At 43.2% G+C, this 18,602-nt stretch overlaps 1 protein-coding gene across 8 annotated transcripts in view; it reads left to right on the top strand.

Moving 5' to 3' along the window:
- VPS35L (VPS35 endosomal protein sorting factor like) overlaps window positions 1-18,602 on the top strand; it is a 115,953-nt gene that overhangs the window by 66,595 nt on the left and 30,756 nt on the right. For 7 of the 8 annotated variants that reach the window (XR_009256369.1, XM_058709819.1, XM_058709818.1 and 4 more), the window contains 9 exons: window positions 80-133; window positions 3,118-3,198; window positions 5,607-5,669; window positions 6,783-6,868; window positions 8,577-8,657; window positions 10,582-10,645; window positions 13,094-13,192; window positions 14,723-14,800; window positions 15,635-15,749. Coding sequence is in view for 7 of the 8 variants with exons in the window: in XM_058709819.1 (XP_058565802.1) it covers window positions 80-133; window positions 3,118-3,198; window positions 5,607-5,669; window positions 6,783-6,868; window positions 8,577-8,657; window positions 10,582-10,645; window positions 13,094-13,192; window positions 14,723-14,800; window positions 15,635-15,749 (721 nt within the window). In the remaining variant the exon portion in view is untranslated. The remainder of the gene's footprint in view (window positions 1-79; window positions 134-3,117; window positions 3,199-5,606; window positions 5,670-6,782; window positions 6,869-8,576; window positions 8,658-10,581; window positions 10,646-13,093; window positions 13,193-14,722; window positions 14,801-15,634; window positions 15,750-18,602) is intronic. The other variant, XM_058709817.1, reaches the window with a different exon arrangement.

Genomic DNA, 18,602 nt, shown 5'->3' with positions numbered 1-18,602 from the left:
ATCTGCACGTGATGAGCTTTGACTCTAGGGTTAGCCATGGTGTTCCTGTTGTAGACACATCTTTACTTTTTCTCTGTAGGACTACGTTAACTGTGCCGAGGTATGGGTGGAGTACACCTGCAAGCATTTCACGGTATGTGCGGCTGTGGGATCGTTTTGGGAAGAATTATGGGTTTTTTTGTTTTTTTGATATCTTTTAATGTTTTGAGAGAGGCAGAGTGTGAGCAGGGGGAGGGGCAGAGAGAGAGGGAGACACAGAATCCGAAGCAGGCTCCAGGCTCTGAGCTGTCAGCACAGAGCCCGATGTGGGGCTCAAACTCACCAACTGTGAGATCATGACCTGAGCTGGAGTCTGATGCTTAACCAACGGAGCCACCCAAGCGCCCTTGGAAGAATTATGTTTTTATTCTGTTTATAATAATGAATAAGGCTAGAATAGGCATTTAGGCATTTTACAGTGGTAATCGTCATTAATTTATAAAAATGGCATCCTTTTATACTATAGTGTGGTGGAGGGTTGATATGCGTACTGTCACAAAAGTGTCATGCTCACGTGCAAATTGGGGAAATGCTCCATTACCAAGGGAAGCAGTTTTTCCCCCATAGGATCCCTTAGATGCTTACATTCTAAAGTGCATTGGGACTCTTCCTGGGGGTCCAGGAAGTAGCATTTCTCAAACATATTTGACTTACGTGTAATTTTTTTCTAAGCAGAGGGACTTCTTCCCCTGTGCCCAGACCAGAACCTCAGTCTGGGAAATACTGTGTGTGTCAGAGAGCAGACCTTAGAAGCAGGCAGGACTGGGTTCACATCCTATTGCCAAAATGCTTATTTTCATCAGCTGTTAAAAACTGAATTCAGGCATTCGTGCCGAAAAATGCATGTATTGTGAGTTTGCTACCAAATGAATCTTCAGAAAGTATATCCACATGATCATGGTCCATATCAAGAAGTCAGGAATCAGCCCCAAGCTCCCTGGACTCTGCTCCTAGTCACAGCCCCCAGCCTTTGGGGGCCATCGTCCTGCCCTCTAACTTGATAAATTGGTTTTGGCCTCGTTTTAAACATTATATAAGGCTGGTCTGTTGACTTTGTTTATTTTGTCCAATTTTTGTTTTATCCTTATTTTGGAAATTTCAAACATATGATTTCCCTTATAATCCTCACCCAGAAATGACCAACTCGTGACAAATCATTTATACCTTACCCCTGGATTATTCTGAAGAAAATCTCAAACATTGTGTTTTCATCTGTCAGTTTTCAGCACATGTGTGTTAAATATAAGATTCCCTTAATCTTATCCCGACAAAAAAATTAGTAATTAATAAAAAATTAAAATCATTCAATGTTCAGATTTCCCCAGTTGTCTTGTATTTTTTTTTAATTGTTCAGTCAGGATTAAAATAAGGCCCATACATGGCAGTAGACTCCTAAGAGTTCTTTTAAGTTACAAATTCTCTCTCTTTTCCCCTCCTCCTTCCCTTCCCCTTTTATCCTCCGTCTGTGATTTATTTGTGGAAGAATTTGGGTCTTTTGTCCTGTAGAGTTTCCCCGTCTGGTCTGGCTAGTTGTGTCTTGTGGTGGTGTCCACTGTGTTCTTCTGCTGTCTATTTCCTGTCAGTGGGCAGTTAGTTCTAGAAACTTAATCAGCTTCAGATTCGATTTTTTTGGCCCTGCGGGTGCTGGTTTGCTACTTCTCCTGGGAGGCTCATGGTGGCTGGTTGCCTCCCTATATCGTGGGCAGCCGCCAAAGCTCGTTGCATCTCATAGTTTCTTAGGGGCTGCAAATTGGTGATCCTTGGAATTATTAGCAGCTTTTCTTTGTTTATTAGCTGGGATACTTGTAGAAAGACAGCCTCCTCATGTCAGGTATTTGGTTACCCTGAAGTGCAAGTTTGTACAGAAAAAGGCAGGATTGATGCTGCTTTTTCTCCTCTGCTAGTTGTAGGATAAGGATTTGATTCCTCAGCATCCCCAAAGGTGACCAGTGAGTAGTTGTTGGTATCTTTCATGGATTTAAATATACTTGAGTTACATTATTCTTGCTGATGCTCATTTGTCCCCTTTGTCCAGTGGGTGTGTCATCAAGTGGCTCCTGAGTCCTTCTGACATGCTCTCCATAGTCTTTGATGCCCTCCTCGCTTTCTGTTACAAGATGTTCCAGCTGCCCTGGCATATTTCTAATCCCAGTTTCAGAATCACCACTAAGCTAAATCACTTAACTTGTTTGAGCCTCCACTTCCTCATCTGTGAAATGGGGATAATCCCGTTCATGCCAAGGAGATGAATGAGCATTAAGTGAGAGAGTAAATATAACGGCAGCTCTTTAGATGACAGATATGTGTGATACAAATACCTTAAGTAACAAATACCAAGCACTTTACCTGTGAGCTGTGCAGCCTCATAGAGACCTTGCCAGGAGGCTTCACTGTTCCACGGGTCAGTGTACCTTTTCTGTGGAGAGGCAGATAGTAAATATTTGATGCTTTGTAGTCATACAATCTCTGTCACAAGTATCCAACTCTGTCATTGTATGTGAAAGCAGCCACAGACAATAAGAGTGAACACAGCTGTGTTCCAATAAACTTTATGCACACTGAAATTTGAGTCCATAATTTGGGTCATGAAATGTTCTTTTGAATGTAAAAATCATTTTCAGTTCGTGGGCTGTACAAAAATAGGCACAGGGCTGAATTTGGGCTGTGGTTGGCTGACCCCTGATAGAGATGACAAGAGTGAAGTGAGCATCAAGGTCGCTCAGCTCGGAGGGGCTGACTCTGTGCACTTCCCACAATGCCTCGGTGCTCCTGCCAGTGCCTGGGGAACAGCCTGGACAGGCAGGCAGAAAGTGGCACGGCTGATTTTACCAGCATCCAGGGAAAGCTGTAACACCCCAGAACCTTTGAGAACAACGTTTTAGTCCTGACCTGGTGCAGAAGTAGTTCCCTTCAGGGCTGTGAAATAGGTAGAATTTCTCCCCTTAAACTATTTCCTGCAGAATATTTGAAACTATTTCCTGGAAGGTATGTGATATATTCTGAAGTCATTTGTCCTTGCCACCAGAAAAACAGCGACTGCCTTTCAGTGTCTAACACAGGTTTATTTTCCCCTCTTAGAAACGAGAGGTGAATACCGTTTTGGCTGATGTCATCAAGCACATGACTCCAGATCGTGCATTTGAAGACTCCTACCCTCAGGTAACGGATTTGCTTCTCTCATTTCCACACTGTTAGAAATTATATTCTGTTGAATCAAATAGGCATGTTGCATGGGTTAGGCTGTAAAGTCAGATAATCTTTTGTTCGAATCCTAGCTCCGCCGTATCCTCGCCATGCTCACTTTACTCAGTTACTTAACCTTGTGCCTCAGTTTCCTTACCTATAAAATGGGAATAATAGTCCTACACTCAGAATGGTTGTGAGGATTAGGTGAGATGTCATATGGGATCCTCTGGCACATTTGCTTGGCACCAGTAAATAAAGGGCCTGTGTTTTCCAGTTAAACTAACTTTTTATTTGGAAATAAGGTCCAACTTCTTGGAAAATTGGAAGAATAGCTCAGAGAACTCCCATTAGTCTTTACTAAGATTCACCAGCTGTGAACATTTTCCGTGTTTGCTTTATCATTATCTTGTGTACACACGCACGTACATCAATATGTGTTTACATTTTTTCCGACTCCTTTGAGGTTATGTTGCATACATCATGTGACTTTGCCTCTGAAGAATTCAGTGAGTATTTCCTAAGAAGAAGGACATTCTCCGTGTAACGACAGTTTGGGAATCGACTTCAGGGAATTTGACACTTACATTTTCCTATTGGCTACTCCACAGTCCATACTGTAGTTTTGTCAGCGGACTCCATAAAGTCCTTGATATCAGGTATTTTCCCCCCTCCAATACAGAGTCCAGCGAAGCTTCATTTAAAGTAACTTTTGACCTAATTAATAATTGATTTTGTATTTAATAATGTGATGTTCTGGCATTTATTGCCTGTGATCAATTTCTAGCTTAACTTAATACAAGAAAATTAATTACATGTTCTTGTGAGAAGTTTAGAATTCTCTCTAACATTTTGGTAAGAATGTTTTCACCATTTGCAGATTAAAATAGTTCATCATTAGGATTTACTGAGTAGGTACTGACTACCTGACATTTTTCTAGGTGTGATGAAAACAATATATAGTTGCGCACAACAGGCTCTTGGTAAGCATCGTTGAGTGAATAAAGCATGTGAGGGCAAAGTTCGTATCCCTTGTGGGTCATCAGGATCTTGGGCGCAGATGAAGACTGAGTTGCATTAGAATTTTTGTTGAGCAGCATTTGGTAAGACTTTGATCCTAGGGACCCATTTAATTGAAGACTTTAACACAATAATTTTACTATAGTCCATTCCTAAGAGAGAGGAATAATTACACCGTACAACTCTGTCATATCTAGAAGCAACGTGTAAAAGGTACCCCAAGGATCAGCCTGCATTCGGGACAGCAGCCCATATGAGTTGTGAGCCCCTTGTCTTAAGTGATTTAAACAAATGATTTAAACAGTGGTGTTTTGAGTATAAACACAAGTACTTGTCAGTGAATTCTCTCTTCTTGGCAGTAGCCAGGGGCAAGGATTTATATTTTCCTTAGAAAAAGCACCTCTGTGGTTCTCCCTGTCAGCAGGACTGGGTACATCTCAGGGTGAGGGCTGGTGGACATCGGTACCTGGGTATCTGGGTCCAATCTTACGGACTGTGCACCATCCCAGGGTAGTGAGTGACGTGGCCTTTGACTCCACCGGCAAACTCAGTTCATTGCCTCTCCACAGAAGTAGTCAGTAAATACAAGGTCATGATGGGCTAGAACAGGGGTCTGTAAACTGACCCATCGGCCACATGTAGCCCATCAGTTGTTTTTGTGAATAAAGTTTTATTGGAACCAGCCACACCCATTCGTTCACATGTTCTCTGGGGCTGTGTTTGAGCTTCCATAGCTGAGCTGAGCAGTTGTGATGACTCTGTGGCCCTTTGAAGAAGTTTGCCCACCCCTTGCATATTCATAGCTGCGTTGAATGGAGAGCTTCCCAAGGATACACACGACACTGCTCTAAGGCTCTTACGTGAACTATCCCACTAATCCTCACGGTGAGCAAGACACTGCTTTGCTCTCCATCTTACAGAAGACGATGATGAGTCTGAGCAGTGGCTTCCCCAAGACTGCAGACTAATACAGGGCCTAACCCACCCTAATAATCCCCCTTTCCTGAGTGATCCAGGTTTCCCTTATTGTGCTTGTAATTTCAAATAATGAAAGAAGGTTGCCTTTTAAAAATATCTAAGTTCTGGGGCGCCTGGGTGGCTCAGTCAGTTAAGCGTCTGACTTTGGGTCAGGTCATGATCTCACGGTTTGTGAGTTCGAGCCCCCACGTCGGGCTGTGTGCTGACAGCTCAGAGCCTGGAGCCTGCTTCGGATTCTGTGTCTCCCTCTCTCTGACCCTCCCCTGCTCACACTCTGTCTATCTCTCTCTCTCTCTCACAAATAAATAAACACTTAAAAATTAAAAAGAAAACTAAAAATACCCAAGTTCTATTAAATAAAATGTGTTTTCTGTGTGGTTTTGCAGCTTCAGTCAATAATTAAGAAAGTGATCGCCCACTTCCACGATTTCTCCGTTCTCTTCTCAGTGGTAAGTAACGTGCCTTAATTACCTTTGGAAATCTGTTTCTGAGTCAGAGGTTCGCTTGGTGTCCCAGGCCAAAAGAAATACTTAATGGTTCCTTTTACAAAGTAGTTAGGTCTAAACAACCTCAGTATTTATGGCATAACAACCTAATCAGCGTCTGAAAAATTAGTACACAGACTGAAAGAAAAATATCATCTGTATTTCTTTCATGACTCACTAATGGGATGTGTGCCTGTCTTGAGCACCACACAGCCTCTCAAACATTGGAGTCAGGTTGGACATTCTCTTCCTCCTCTCCTCTTCCACATTGATTTTCATAGGTGACCTTATGTCACACGTGCAGTCTAACATCGAAACTATGAAATGGCGTTGAAATAATAGTTGTCTCAGTGTCTGACAGAATTGAGATTTTTCTGTTTCCTTCAAACTTTCAAATATCCTATGATGCCCCTTCAAGTTGGCTCTGGTGCCCTGGACGAGTACAAACCTAGGGGATCCGCTTCCCTTCCACTCCCCCCTCTTCTGGCTCCATTCATGTGCACTCACAGGAGTATGTGTGTTTTTTAATTAAAAATAGAACTTGTTATTTTTTGGACATTTGCCATATTCTTCAAGCACCGTGCTGGACCTTGGCATGCATTGTCTCATACCGTTTTCACAGCACTGCTGGAAGTAGGAGCACTTAGGATTCCCACTTTACAGATGGGAAAACGGATGCTGGAGGAGGTGGGGTAATGTGAGTGAGGTTGCACAGTTAGTAAATGCACAGTCGGGATGTGGAGGCCACTCTGAACAACTGACTCTTCTTTCTCTGGTCAGTACAATTGTAAAAAAGACTGAAGCCCACCTTGTGTTTTCTGGAAAAGTCCATGGTCCTCTAAAGATTGCCAGATGGTTCCCAAAATGTTAACTGTCCCAGCCCTGACCCCTGGGAACATGTAAGTTGTTTTAATAGTACTGGGCCCTCTCCCTGCTTTTAGGGGAGTCCTCTTCTGAGCTGCCTTAGAGAGACGAACAACTCTTTCTCTGCTTTGACCTTCGAGGAAAATGTGACCCGCAAATTCCTTCCAGTAACTTGCGTAAATTGCATGTAGAGTGCTTTTTTTTTATTTTTAGGAAAAATTTTTGCCATTTCTGGACATGTTCCAAAAAGAGAGTGTGCGGGTGGAGGTTTGCAAATGCATCATGGAAGTTTTTATCAAGTAAGTGTAACACGGCAAAACCGGGAGCTGGGATTCCCGATGACCTTGTGAAACCTGTTGATAAGAAATTGGTTTGTGTACTTTTGAAGCCTAATGATATGGATGTATTTAACGTCCAAAATAACATTGAAGGGACAACCACATAAAAGGAACAGTCATGATAGAAGTTTGTAATTAGTGCTTAAGAAGACAGAGTAATAAGTATTAGCTGGACCCCGGCCATCACCTACGTTGTACTCTGATATGCATTTGGAAGGAGCATTCTGTTAATGAACTCCTTACGGAGTAACATTTTATTTATTTATTTATTTATTTATTTTTATTTATTTATTTTTTTTTAACGTTTATTTATTTTTGAGACAAAGAGAGACAGAGCATGAACAGGGGAGGGGCAGAGAGAGAGGGAGACACAGAATCTGAAATAGGCTCCAGGCTCTGAGCTGTCAGCACAGAGCCTGACGCGGGGCTCGAACTCACGGACCGTGAGATCGTGACCTGAGCCAAAGTTGGCCGCTTAACCGACTGAGCCACCCAGGCGCCCCCGGAGTAACATTTTAAAAGATAAAAATAAAGTCATACTCGTCAAGGTCTCAGGACTAGAGAGCTTTCCATCTTCAATGTTTAGATTTGTTATCAGTTTTCCTATTTAGTTGCTTTCCTTTTGTTGACTAAATCTGTGTTTCCCCAAACTGCCATATTGCTGGTGAAACATAAAATAATTTTAGGTGGCACATGGAGGAGAGATTTTGGTTTTGATTTTAAAAGTTGTAAATGTAGGGGTACCTGGGTGGCTCAGTTTTGGTTAAGCATCCGACTCTTGACTTGAACTCAGGTCATAATCTTGGAGTTCGTGAGTTTGAGCCCCTCTTCAGGCGCCACACTGACAGTGCTTGGGATTTTCTCCCTCTCTCCCTCTCTCTGCCCCTCCCCTGCTCATTCTCTCCCTCTCTCCCTCTCTCCCTCTCCCCCTCTCCCCCTCTCCCCCTCTCCCTTTCTCTCTCAAAATAAACTTAAAAAAATACATAAAGATTGTATATTTAATTTAAGGTATATTAGATAATATAATTAGTTTAATTGGTGTTTTCATGTATTCTGTTAGGACAAGGTCAAATTTAAAAAGTTAAAGTTGCTCTAAAGATTAATATATAGATATGGCAAGATAAAATGTATTAAGATGGTACCTAAAGAACCTCAGTTTGGAAGACGGAGTTAGATGTTGCTTGAATAATGTATGTTTTAAGCTTTCCTTATGTTGTCTTCCTAAAAGATTAATTCCATATGCTTGGAACAAATATACCTACTTTCCCCACATAAGGACTTGTTATAAGACCTTGTCCTTCTATATTATTTGAAAAGCCAAATTAATAATTTTGCCTGGCACTCAACACAGTTATAGACAGGTTGTAGACTGCTTTAGAGGGTTCAAGAAATGTAGTAAAAAAACAAACAGGTTTGCCCTTTGCCTGGCTTAGGAATTGCAGCAGTTTTGTAGGATTTACCATAATTTTAGGAGAAGTTAGAATATGTGTAGAAAAGCAAGCTTGTTATTAAAAGAAGAGTTAAGAGAAAAACAGAATATTGCCCATTACATGTTCAGTCCAGCTGGGTAATTTGCTGTTTCTCAGATATGTGCAGATGAGAAACTCATCCATATTTTCATTGCTGTGGGTGAACATTGCTTTTACCATTGTCTTTAAATGTCTTGTAGGCATCAGCAGGAGCCCACAAAGGACCCCGTCATTCTGAACGCCCTTTTGCACGTTTGCAAGACCATGCATGACTCTGTGAAGTAAGCCACGCTAAAGGCTGAAACATAACATGGATTGGGTCTTAATACCACGTAAATAGTACATTGGGGAATTATTGCTTTAAGCTGCCACTGTGAATAATATCATTTTGTGGTGTCTATTAAAATTCTTGCTAATGAGGACATTCCAGCCCAGGAGAAGAGAGAGTGAGGGTAACCTTCCTGCAAACATGAGATGGCAGATGTTTTTACAAAGGGATTTCTGTTGAGAGAAAAAGACTGGTTTCATCCAAGTGAACTCAAACTCCATGTCTCCTGGAGACTTGAGAGCAGCAGATAGGGGAGTAATGAGTTCACTCATCCAGTAACCTAAGCTTCAGATTTCTCTCATTATTAGCCAGCTATTTGAAATTCAAATGAAATGGCATATATTCCTTACATGAAGGGCTCTAGTTGTTTGGCAGACTTGAGGCCCACTCCTGTCCATCCATTGGCCTTACCTTTTGGGTCAAAGGCCAAATTATGACTCCTTTGCTTTCTAGTTGTTTTTTTCCTTACGTGTTTCCACTTGGTTGTGTTTGAAGCAGTTCCTGCTTATTTGTGGCTTAAATTTTAGTCCCCAAAGAATTTTTAAAGCACAGCAGCTTGATTCAGTGGAAAATGTTCTAAGAATTGAGAAAATGGTTTTGGAACTTAACCATCAACAAGATGAATTGTATTTCTTTTTTTTTCTTCTGAATTTTGGAATCTTGGTTTTCATGGCTTTGTGTTTGCAACCTCAGGAAGAGTTATAAAAGTAAAAATATCAAGACTTTTCATAATAAATGGAACCAATGAACTTTTTAGTTGAGCAAAAATAGAAATAAAGGCACAAAACATATCCAGAAAGGCACTCTTATTGGTAGGATCCTGGGTTTTAGCTTCAGTAACATGGCAAGTTTATTTCTCTCTTGCTAAAGGTGTGAGACCAGAAGGTTGGGGTAGGTAGGTCTGCTTTAGAGCACCAGCCAGGTCCCTGCTGTCTCATTGCTCTGCTATCCCTCGGGGATGTTGTCCTTGTCTTCCCGGGGGCAGCTGGCTTACCTCCACCATGTATAGCCCATGGGCATTGATGGACAGTAGTTTTCTTTCTGGGAGGAAACTTGGAAGGCTCACCACCACTTGTGCTTCCATCCCATTGGCCAGAACTGTCATATGGTCACACCCAGCTACAAAGGAGGCTGGGAAATGGGAATCTCAAAGAATGAAAGGGACATTGCTTTGTTAGCGGGTGGTAAGCAGTCTTTGCCAGTACTTTCCCCTAGAACGAACCAATACACAAAAAACTTGGCTCCTGTTTGCTGTAGGCTCTTAAGTTTTCTTTAAAAATAAACTTGCGGAACTGTTAACAGGCCTTCACACGTGTAATGAAAACTAAAGACATGGCATTTTCTTATTTATATTAGTATTAATATTGCTATTAAATAGAGGTAGTTGCCGTCTGTAATGTACTTTAAGATGCTCCCCAGAGTGAGCTGGATTGATGGATGGAGAGGGAAGGGGATAGTTATGTGATAGAGCAGATACTGTAAAATGATAATTGTGGGATCTGGGTGCTGGATGTATGGATGTTTGCTGTAAATGTCTTTTTGACTTTGCTGCATGTTTGAAAGTTTTTACGACGAACTGTTGAACTAAACTCCTCTGAAATATAAAATTTGAAGTTGGACCTTGCTGTCCAAATTCCAAGGGAAAGACAGTGAACCTTTCTTGGAAACACCGTCTTTGAGACAGATGAGAAACACACATTTAAATTATGTTCATTTAGATTATATATTTTCACCAAAAGAAACACAGCCTGTTGGGAGTTTTTTAAATCTAAAAAATGCACAATGTTCTTACCTGTTAAATTGTTTGCTTCTTCTGTATCCTTTAGAAACTTGCATTTATTACCTTGATGTTAATTATGTACAATTATTGATTTTAGTGCACTCACTCTTGAGGATGAGAAAAGAATGCTGGCATATTTGATTAATGGATTTATAAAAATGGTAAGTCTTGGGGAAAAAGTTGCAGTGCGCTTGGAATGTGATGTAATTGTTTACTCTTACTCCGGGGAAAGCAGTTAACATTATGTTCCCTGGTGCTTTTCATTTTTATTAAGATAAGATGAAATTAGAAAACATCTTACATTAGCCAGCACTCCCCTGGGGGCAAAGAGAGCCAAGACAAACTGGCTTAAGGAAAAAATAAAGGGGAGGGTGGAGTGGGGGACTTATTGGCTCATGTGACACGAAGTCCAGGAATGGAGCAGCTGGACACGGGTGTCTCTGTGGTGTCGTCAGGACCTGCCGTCTGTGTGTCTTTGGCCCGTGGATCTGCTCTCGGGATGTCCTCCCAGGCAGCCTCACTCCCCTCAGGGGCTCTAGGTTTCCATTCCTTCCAGCGCTGCAGCCCAGCAGGAAGGGTTCCAGCAGAAGTCCTGGGACTGAGTCTCTAGATTGATTTGGGTCACTGGCTCATCCCTGCACGAATTGCTGCGGTGAGGGGGAATGAGCACACGGACTGGCCAGGCCCGGGAGACATGCATACGCCTGGGCAGCCCAAATCACGTGGACCGGGAGTGGGGACAAGGGGCTCCCTGAAGCCCCCGATGTGCTGCTCATCAGGTGATGGTAAAAAATGGTTTGGGCGGGGGATGGGTGTGGACACAATGCCAAGCACCTGCTCTCCCATTGTTTTAGTTAACCTGTTGGTGCGTAACAACTCACCCCAAAACTTAGCAGCTTTAAATATTGGTGTTTTATTCATTTGTAACGATCCTGTGGGTTGAATGTGTGGCCAGGCTGCTCTGTGTAGCAGGATGGGGGCCACGGAGGATCCACATGGCCTTGCTTACTTGTATAGGGTCTTGCCGTTGGGGCCTCATTTCTCATCCGTGTGGCCTCTTACTCTCTGCTCTTCTGCCATTGTCCAGCTGTCTCTGCTGAGCTCTCTTACGTGGTGCAGGCACAGAGGGAAGCCGCAGGCCTTTTAAGACCAAAGTTAAGAAATTGCACCGTGACCAGTGCTGCCTCCTGCTTTGTTCTCTTGGTCAGAGGGGTCACAGGGTTATCGCCTTGGAGGGGAGGGAAGAGTCCACAGGGACCCTGCAACACCACAAGCCGTGTGGGAGCAATTGTTCAGCCTTCTTTGGGAATGACCCACCACACCACCCTAGCCAGAACCACCTTTGCTTTAATCCTGGGTGCACAGAGCTAAAATACCAACTGCTGCCAGTATCCTCTTCTCATACGAATGTCAAGACAAAGGCTGGCCAAGATGAAAATCGCCAGATCCCTGTGAAAATAACCTTGAACATGCGACTGGTTCAACAAGAGGGTCAGTGCTAATTGTTCAACTGACTCTGTAGGTAAAATCCATTTCGATGCAAAATCAGAATCAGCCTTCCAATTCCCATGTTAGGAAATGCACCTTTTACCAGGTGACTCTCCTTGCCCTTGACTTATACGCTGATCAGGTGGCATTTTAGCCTTTTATGGCTTTGTCTGAAAGCCACCAAGTTATAGTGGAGAATATGAGGAAATAAGATGTGAAACCTGATAGCTATAATGGAAATAGCAATGTTAAACCCCCTCTGGACAAAAATGATTGCTGTAACAGTAAAGTTTATCCTACTAACCAGCTGTTCATAAATTGGAAGAAATGGGGGGAAAGGGGATTTTTATTGATGGAGAAACTTCCATCTATGGCTCCAACAGCCACCAGTAAGTTGCTGAGGTTGGATTCCCCATCAGGAGGCAGAAAGGTGTGGCTCTTATTAGGGAAAACCCTCTGACAAATGGTGCTCAATAACCAAATTGATGTTCCGTGAAAAGGCCATAGCCAACAAACACAATTCCATTATTTCCTTTCCAGTGGTTTCCATCTAGCCTGGGAAACTCTATTTACACTCTGAGATTCTGCTCTGAACCCTTTGGTCTTTTTATTTTCTAGTCCAGTGCTCATGTCATAAAGATGAGGTGGTAATGGTAATATTTCAGTTACACACTGGGCAAAGTAATGTGAAGTCTAATTGGAGTAGATTCCAGTGTGCTCGAGTGTGTTTGTGTACCCCTGACGTTTCCACCTATTCATTGCTGTTGGCGGGAATTTTGATGACTTCTCATCTCAGCACTTTCCCTCCCACACAACGCTCAGGGAAAACTCTTTTTTTTATTATTATTAAAAACATTTTTTTTAACATTTATTTTTGAGAGAGACAGAGCGTGAGCAGGGGAGGGGAGGAGAGAGAGATAGACACAGAATCTGAAGCAGGCTCCAGGCTCTGAGCCTAATGCTGGGCTTGAACTCAAGAACGGCAAGATCATGACCTGAGCTGCAGTCAAATGCTTAACAGACTGAGCCACCCAGGCGCCCCTCAGGTAAACTCTTTTCCATGCTATGTGCTTACAGTTGCCTAGAGATAACACTCTCAGCATCGTTTTCCTTGCTTCTAGGTGTCCTTTGGCCGTGATTTTGAACAGCAACTAAGTTTTTACGTTGAGGCTAGGTCAATGTTTTGCAACCTGGAACCTGTTCTTGTGCAGTTGATTCACGTAAGGATTTTCATGTATTCGTTTTCTCAATCAATATTTATTGTTTATATGCCAGGCCTGGAGTTTAACCTGGGATTCTTGTGGCCCCATAACACTCCTGTTCTTTAGAGTGTAAAAGGTGGTTTTTCAAAGATTAATCCAGTCTGCAATTTTGCTTAAGTCTTTGGATGGTTTTTACTGACCTCTTTTGCTCTGAAATTAGCATATTCTCATCCCATATGCCAGTGGCAAAGTGAGTTACCTGATTAGTTACTTATAGAAATAACTAACCTGTGGTCCTTGTAGCTTAACCAGAGTCCCAACATTGTCAGATCATGGTAGCTTTTCATGGGGCCCCCAGGCCAAAAGAAAGAAATAATGGTTCTGTTTATTAGACAGTTAGACTCAAACAGTTTGAGTATTTATACCCTAACAATTGGATAGCTCTTTGAAATAACACCATATGTAAATTGAAAGAGAAATAACATATCTTTATTCTTAAATAATCACAATTACTTAAGCGTGTGTGTCTACTGGGCACTGCACAGCTTCTCAAACCTTAGAATCGGGTTGGCATCACTACCCTTCTTTCTTGTTCCACATGGATATTTTTTTCCACATTGATTTTTGCACACTACTTGCTTTTGATCAGAGCAGCTGCTGAAAACCCGTTTCACAAAGATAGAATGTTGCTATAAGCAACAGTGCAGTCCAGTGTTGAATCTGTGGGCCACCTCATACCCGTTCTTGACACAGTGTTCAAAAATTGAACATTGCTCTGTTGCCCTAAAGTAATCGCACTACCCCCGTGAGTTTGCTACAGCCCTCGAGGATGTCACACCACACAGTTTGGGAACCATAGGACCGAACTTCTCAATTTGTGGAAAGATTCCTCAAGGCTCTTTAATTGCTTCACATAAACTCAAGGAGAGCAACCTTTTTATTTGGTTGCTGGTTATCAGGGTATGTGAACTTAAGTTCTAAAGGTAGAGACCTCATCTGGAATTCAGTGGGAGGTAATAGTGCTCACCTTGTAGGGTTGGGGGGTTAAGTGACCTAATGAGGGTACGGCTCTTAGAACAGCACCCAGCACCTGTGTCCTCTGAGTTCAATGTGGGAGCTATTACTTCCGTTCTTATGGTTCATGTTACTGTTGCATCGCTGACTTGTGTGTTTGCTTGCAGATTTGGAGATTTCTTTTAGGATCTCTAAGATCTCAAGCTTCGTGTGTGGGATTTCTGGAAATGAAGTGAACCCTGGCTATTCATTAAACCAGAAAATGGTCATTCCCAGTGCCGACTAATAGGCAGGAGTGCCTTTTGTTCTTACCGTTTTGGAGATGTTTGCTTAAGCCGAGGGGGAATCAGGCCTGATGGCCCCTCTGGCATTTCAGGGTTCAGCATTAGCCAGTCTGGGCCCCAGATAGCATGTTCTTACTGACTTGTATGCAGTTAATATCCAGATCTCTATGGGAGACATGAATCTGAGCCAGCTATCATTTCATAACCATTTCTGTTTTGTTTTGTTTTGTTTTTTAATTAATAAACCCAGAGTGTAAACCGGTTGGCAATGGAAACAAGAAAAGTAATGAAAGGAAATCATTCCAGAAAGACGGCTGCATTTGTGCGGGTATGTTCTAGAGAGAAGACTCAGACTTTGAACCCTAATGAGTTGTTTGATTTGTAAGTTTCTAAATTGCTCTTCCCAGAAGACAAGTGTGTCCTAAGGGTGGTTCAGTATTGATTTTCCAGATTAACTTTTCCTTGAGTATCTACCTAACCAATTTTCTTACTATTTTCAAAAGAAATGATCAAAGATGTCTCACCTTGGATATGTGTTATGGAGGAGTGGTTGAACGATGGATTGCAGTTTTGTGCCAGCCGAATTACCTCCTGCTTATGCCTGTAACTGGAAGATCTACTACCTTCTTCCCCCTTGAAAAGTTCTCAACTGTGAAAAAAAAATCCACCTTCTTGAGTGTGCCACTCAAAATTTTTATCAAAGTAATACATATCTGTGTTTTTAAAAAAATGGAGTTGGACCAAAAAGAAGGCAGCAAGAAAAAAAGTATACCATCCCACCCTGACCTCATACCTCTTTCCTCAGAGACAACCACCTCAAACCCTCTTTGAGCAATTTCTTCTTGTAATTACCTCCATATTTTTAAGTAATTGGTTTCAGATTCTGCTTCTTATTCAACGTCAGGTGTTATCTATTTCCTTCGATGATGGATGAGGATTTATTTTTCTTACACCCTTACTCTCCTCACTTGCCCCTCCCCCTCCTCCCACAGACACATCTGGAGTGTATGTCGCAGACTCAAGAGGGGAAAGTTGGGGCTCAGAATGAGGAGACTAATTAAGTGTTTTTGTTTGAAAATACGTGACAGATGAGAACAGGAGGACCAGTCTGCCGTGATGGTACTGCTGATGTAACCTGCGGTGTTTCTTCCCCTCCTTCTAGGCCTGTGTTGCCTACTGCTTCATTACCATTCCCTCCCTGGTGGGCATCTTCACGCGCCTCAACCTCTACCTGCATTCTGGTCAGGTTGCCTTGGCCAACCAGTGCCTTTCCCAAGGTAAGCCCATCATTCTCACCTCTGAGCATTTCCTGGCTGCTTAGGAAAGCTGGCTCAGCTCTGTGTGTGTGTGCGCGTGCGTGCGTGTGTTTGTGTGTGTGTGTAAAGAGAGAGAGATTCTTTTAAGGAAAGAAAAAAATAACTGATCAATACCTGATGAGTTTTACCTCTGTTTCTTTAGCAGGAAGCACATTGGACATACACACCTTTATAGAATCAGACAGATTACAGAGGGAAGCTATTTGCCTGTAAGGACCTTCTGAAATCTGTCTCACACAGGCCAGGTCAGGCAGCTCAGGATAAGTGTGCGTAGAGAATGTTACAAGTTAGAACTACTTCCTCACAGTAGATTCCTGTTTATTTTTTGTTGATGTTTGTTTGTTTGAAACCCCAGAGACCTACACATAGAATCTAATAAGTATAGAAAGAATACTCTCCACAGGTTACTTTTAGTGATAAAAATTGTGCTCAAGACCCATTCCTGTAATAGGTATAGGAGCCAACTGGTTTATTTGGGAGGCGATCCCCGAGAGTATCCGTAGAGTGATGGGGGCACTATGACAAGGAAGGGAAGGAAGCCAACAAGAGGTATGCTTCTGGGCAGGTTACTGCTTTGGGCAGCTGAGGTACGTTCCCCCTGGGGACCTCTAGGACGGGTGTCGAACGGCCTCGGCACTGCCTTGCCAGGAGAATTGGGTTATTTACTCTTTATTCTGCCATTGACTGAGGGCTGCTTCTGGGTCATCAGCTGCACCCTGCCCTGTTATCCACTTGACCCAAAAGAAAGCCCTCAGGCGGAGTGTTGGAGGTCGCACATATTTGCTACAGGAGGCGCTTGTCACCCCCTGGGACAGGAGGTATCCATCCATCAGGCCAAAACACAAAGAGTATAAGAGCTCCATTTATGGAGCATTTTTATGTGGCAAGCTCTTGGCACACTCATTTCAACCTCCCAACGGCCACATGAGGCAGGCCTGGGGCTGGTGCCTGCTTTCCCAAGTGAGCCCCCAGGGCTCCATGGCCAGCACTCAGCCCCTCATCTGTCCGACTCAAGGCCGTGCCTCTCACTGCTGACAGAGCATTTGCAGTGCCCACAATTGGGAAGCCTCAGTGACTAACTTGAGGGCTTCTTTGACACCGGTGGGTTGATGTTTTCAGTCATGGTCTGCCCTCCACTCCCATCTCCCACCTGACCTCACAGGATAAAGCCAAGTTTCGTGATCGACCACGTGGTGCCTTTGGTTTGGATGGGCTCCCTGGGTGGGTTGGAGAGTCGTCCTCAGCATGGCAGTTCTGGTATGTTGATCTGTATCTTCATTCACCTGGGGCAGTTCTGGGCACTGAGGTCTCCAAACATGATCGCTACCCATGAGCCTTTTCAAACTCCGCTTAGTTTTGCTTCTGACTCCTGAGGACTCCAGTAGCCTCCCACCACATTTGGAATTGCATCCAACACCCTGCCTGTGAGTTCTCGTGTGTTCTGGTGCCTGCCTGCCTTTTGTCCTCGTCTTCCATCACACTTAAGCCACAGTGGCCTTCTTCTGTTCTTTGAACATGCTAAGCTGTATTCCAGTTCAGAGTTTTTGTACTTGCTGTTCCCTCTTTCTAAAATGATCTTCCCCCAGGGGCTCCTGGGTGCCTCAGTTGGTTGAGTGTCTGACTCTTGGTTTTGGCTCAGGTCATGATCTCAGTGGTGGGACCAAGCCCCTTGTGCTGGGTGTGACGTCTGCTTAAGATTCTCTCTACAAAACAGATAAACATAAGGGAAGGGAAGCAAAAATAATATAAAAACAGGGAGGGAGACAAAATATAAGAGACTCTTTTTTTTTTTTTTTAACGTTTATTTATTTTTGAGACAGAGAGAGACAGAGCATGAACGGGGGAGGGTCAGAGAGAGGGAGACACAGAATCCGAAACAGGCTCCAGGCTCCGAGCTGTCAGCACAGAGCCCAACGCGGGGCTCGAACTCACGGACCACGAGATCATGACCTGAGCTGAAGTCGGCCGCTTAACCGACTGAGACACCCAGGTGCCCCAAGAGACTCTTAAATATAGAGAACAAACTGAGGGTTGCTGGAGGGGTTGTGGTTGGGGGGTTGGGCTAAATGGGCAAGGGGCATCGGGGAGAACACTTGTTGGGATGAGCACTGGGTGTTATATGTAGGGGCTGAATCACTGGATTCTGCTCCTGAAATCATTGCACTATATGCTAACTAAGTTGGACGTAAATTAAACAAAACAAAACACCGGTCTGGCTGAATGCAGCTTCCTAGTCTCTCATGCTCTGTACCATCCTCGTGATCGTCATTATGCTGTTGATCTGTGTTTTCTTATTGCATATGTTGCTTATTGTCTGGACATCCAGTCTCCCCACCTGCCCTTGTCGTGTGTGGGTAAACACTTCTCCTAGTGCCTGCTTTGGTAAGGATGATGGGTTAGCAAGAAACAAGTTAAAACAAAAATGAACAGGCACCACCAAAAACCTGATGCCATGCAAAATGAAGAGTAGAGTGGATTAATTAGCTTAGGTGCTTAGGTTGATGTATGAAACTTAACATCTTACTATAAACTGGCTCCCTCTTAAAAAGTTCAGGAACAGTACAGTTAATGTAGGAACGCTCGAGTTTGGCCTAACTTGAAACATTGGGAACAGATTGTGAACTGCAGGTACCAGAGCAGAGAACTGTAAGTGGGGGCTCTAGAAGCCTCGATCTTTCTCCTCCCAACTTACAAACTAAGACCATGATCTAAAATATTGTAGATTCCAGGCAAGCTTATGATGACTGGACTCCATATGGGGCTTCATGCAATTTTTTTTTTTTAAGGCAAAAATTCTTAAGCCAAATAAAGTCT

The sequence above is a fragment of the Neofelis nebulosa genome, chromosome 18 (assembly GCF_028018385.1).
Source record: "Neofelis nebulosa isolate mNeoNeb1 chromosome 18, mNeoNeb1.pri, whole genome shotgun sequence".
Classification (NCBI taxonomy): Eukaryota; Metazoa; Chordata; class Mammalia; order Carnivora; family Felidae; genus Neofelis; species Neofelis nebulosa.
This window is presented reverse-complemented; position numbering and strand designations above follow the sequence as displayed.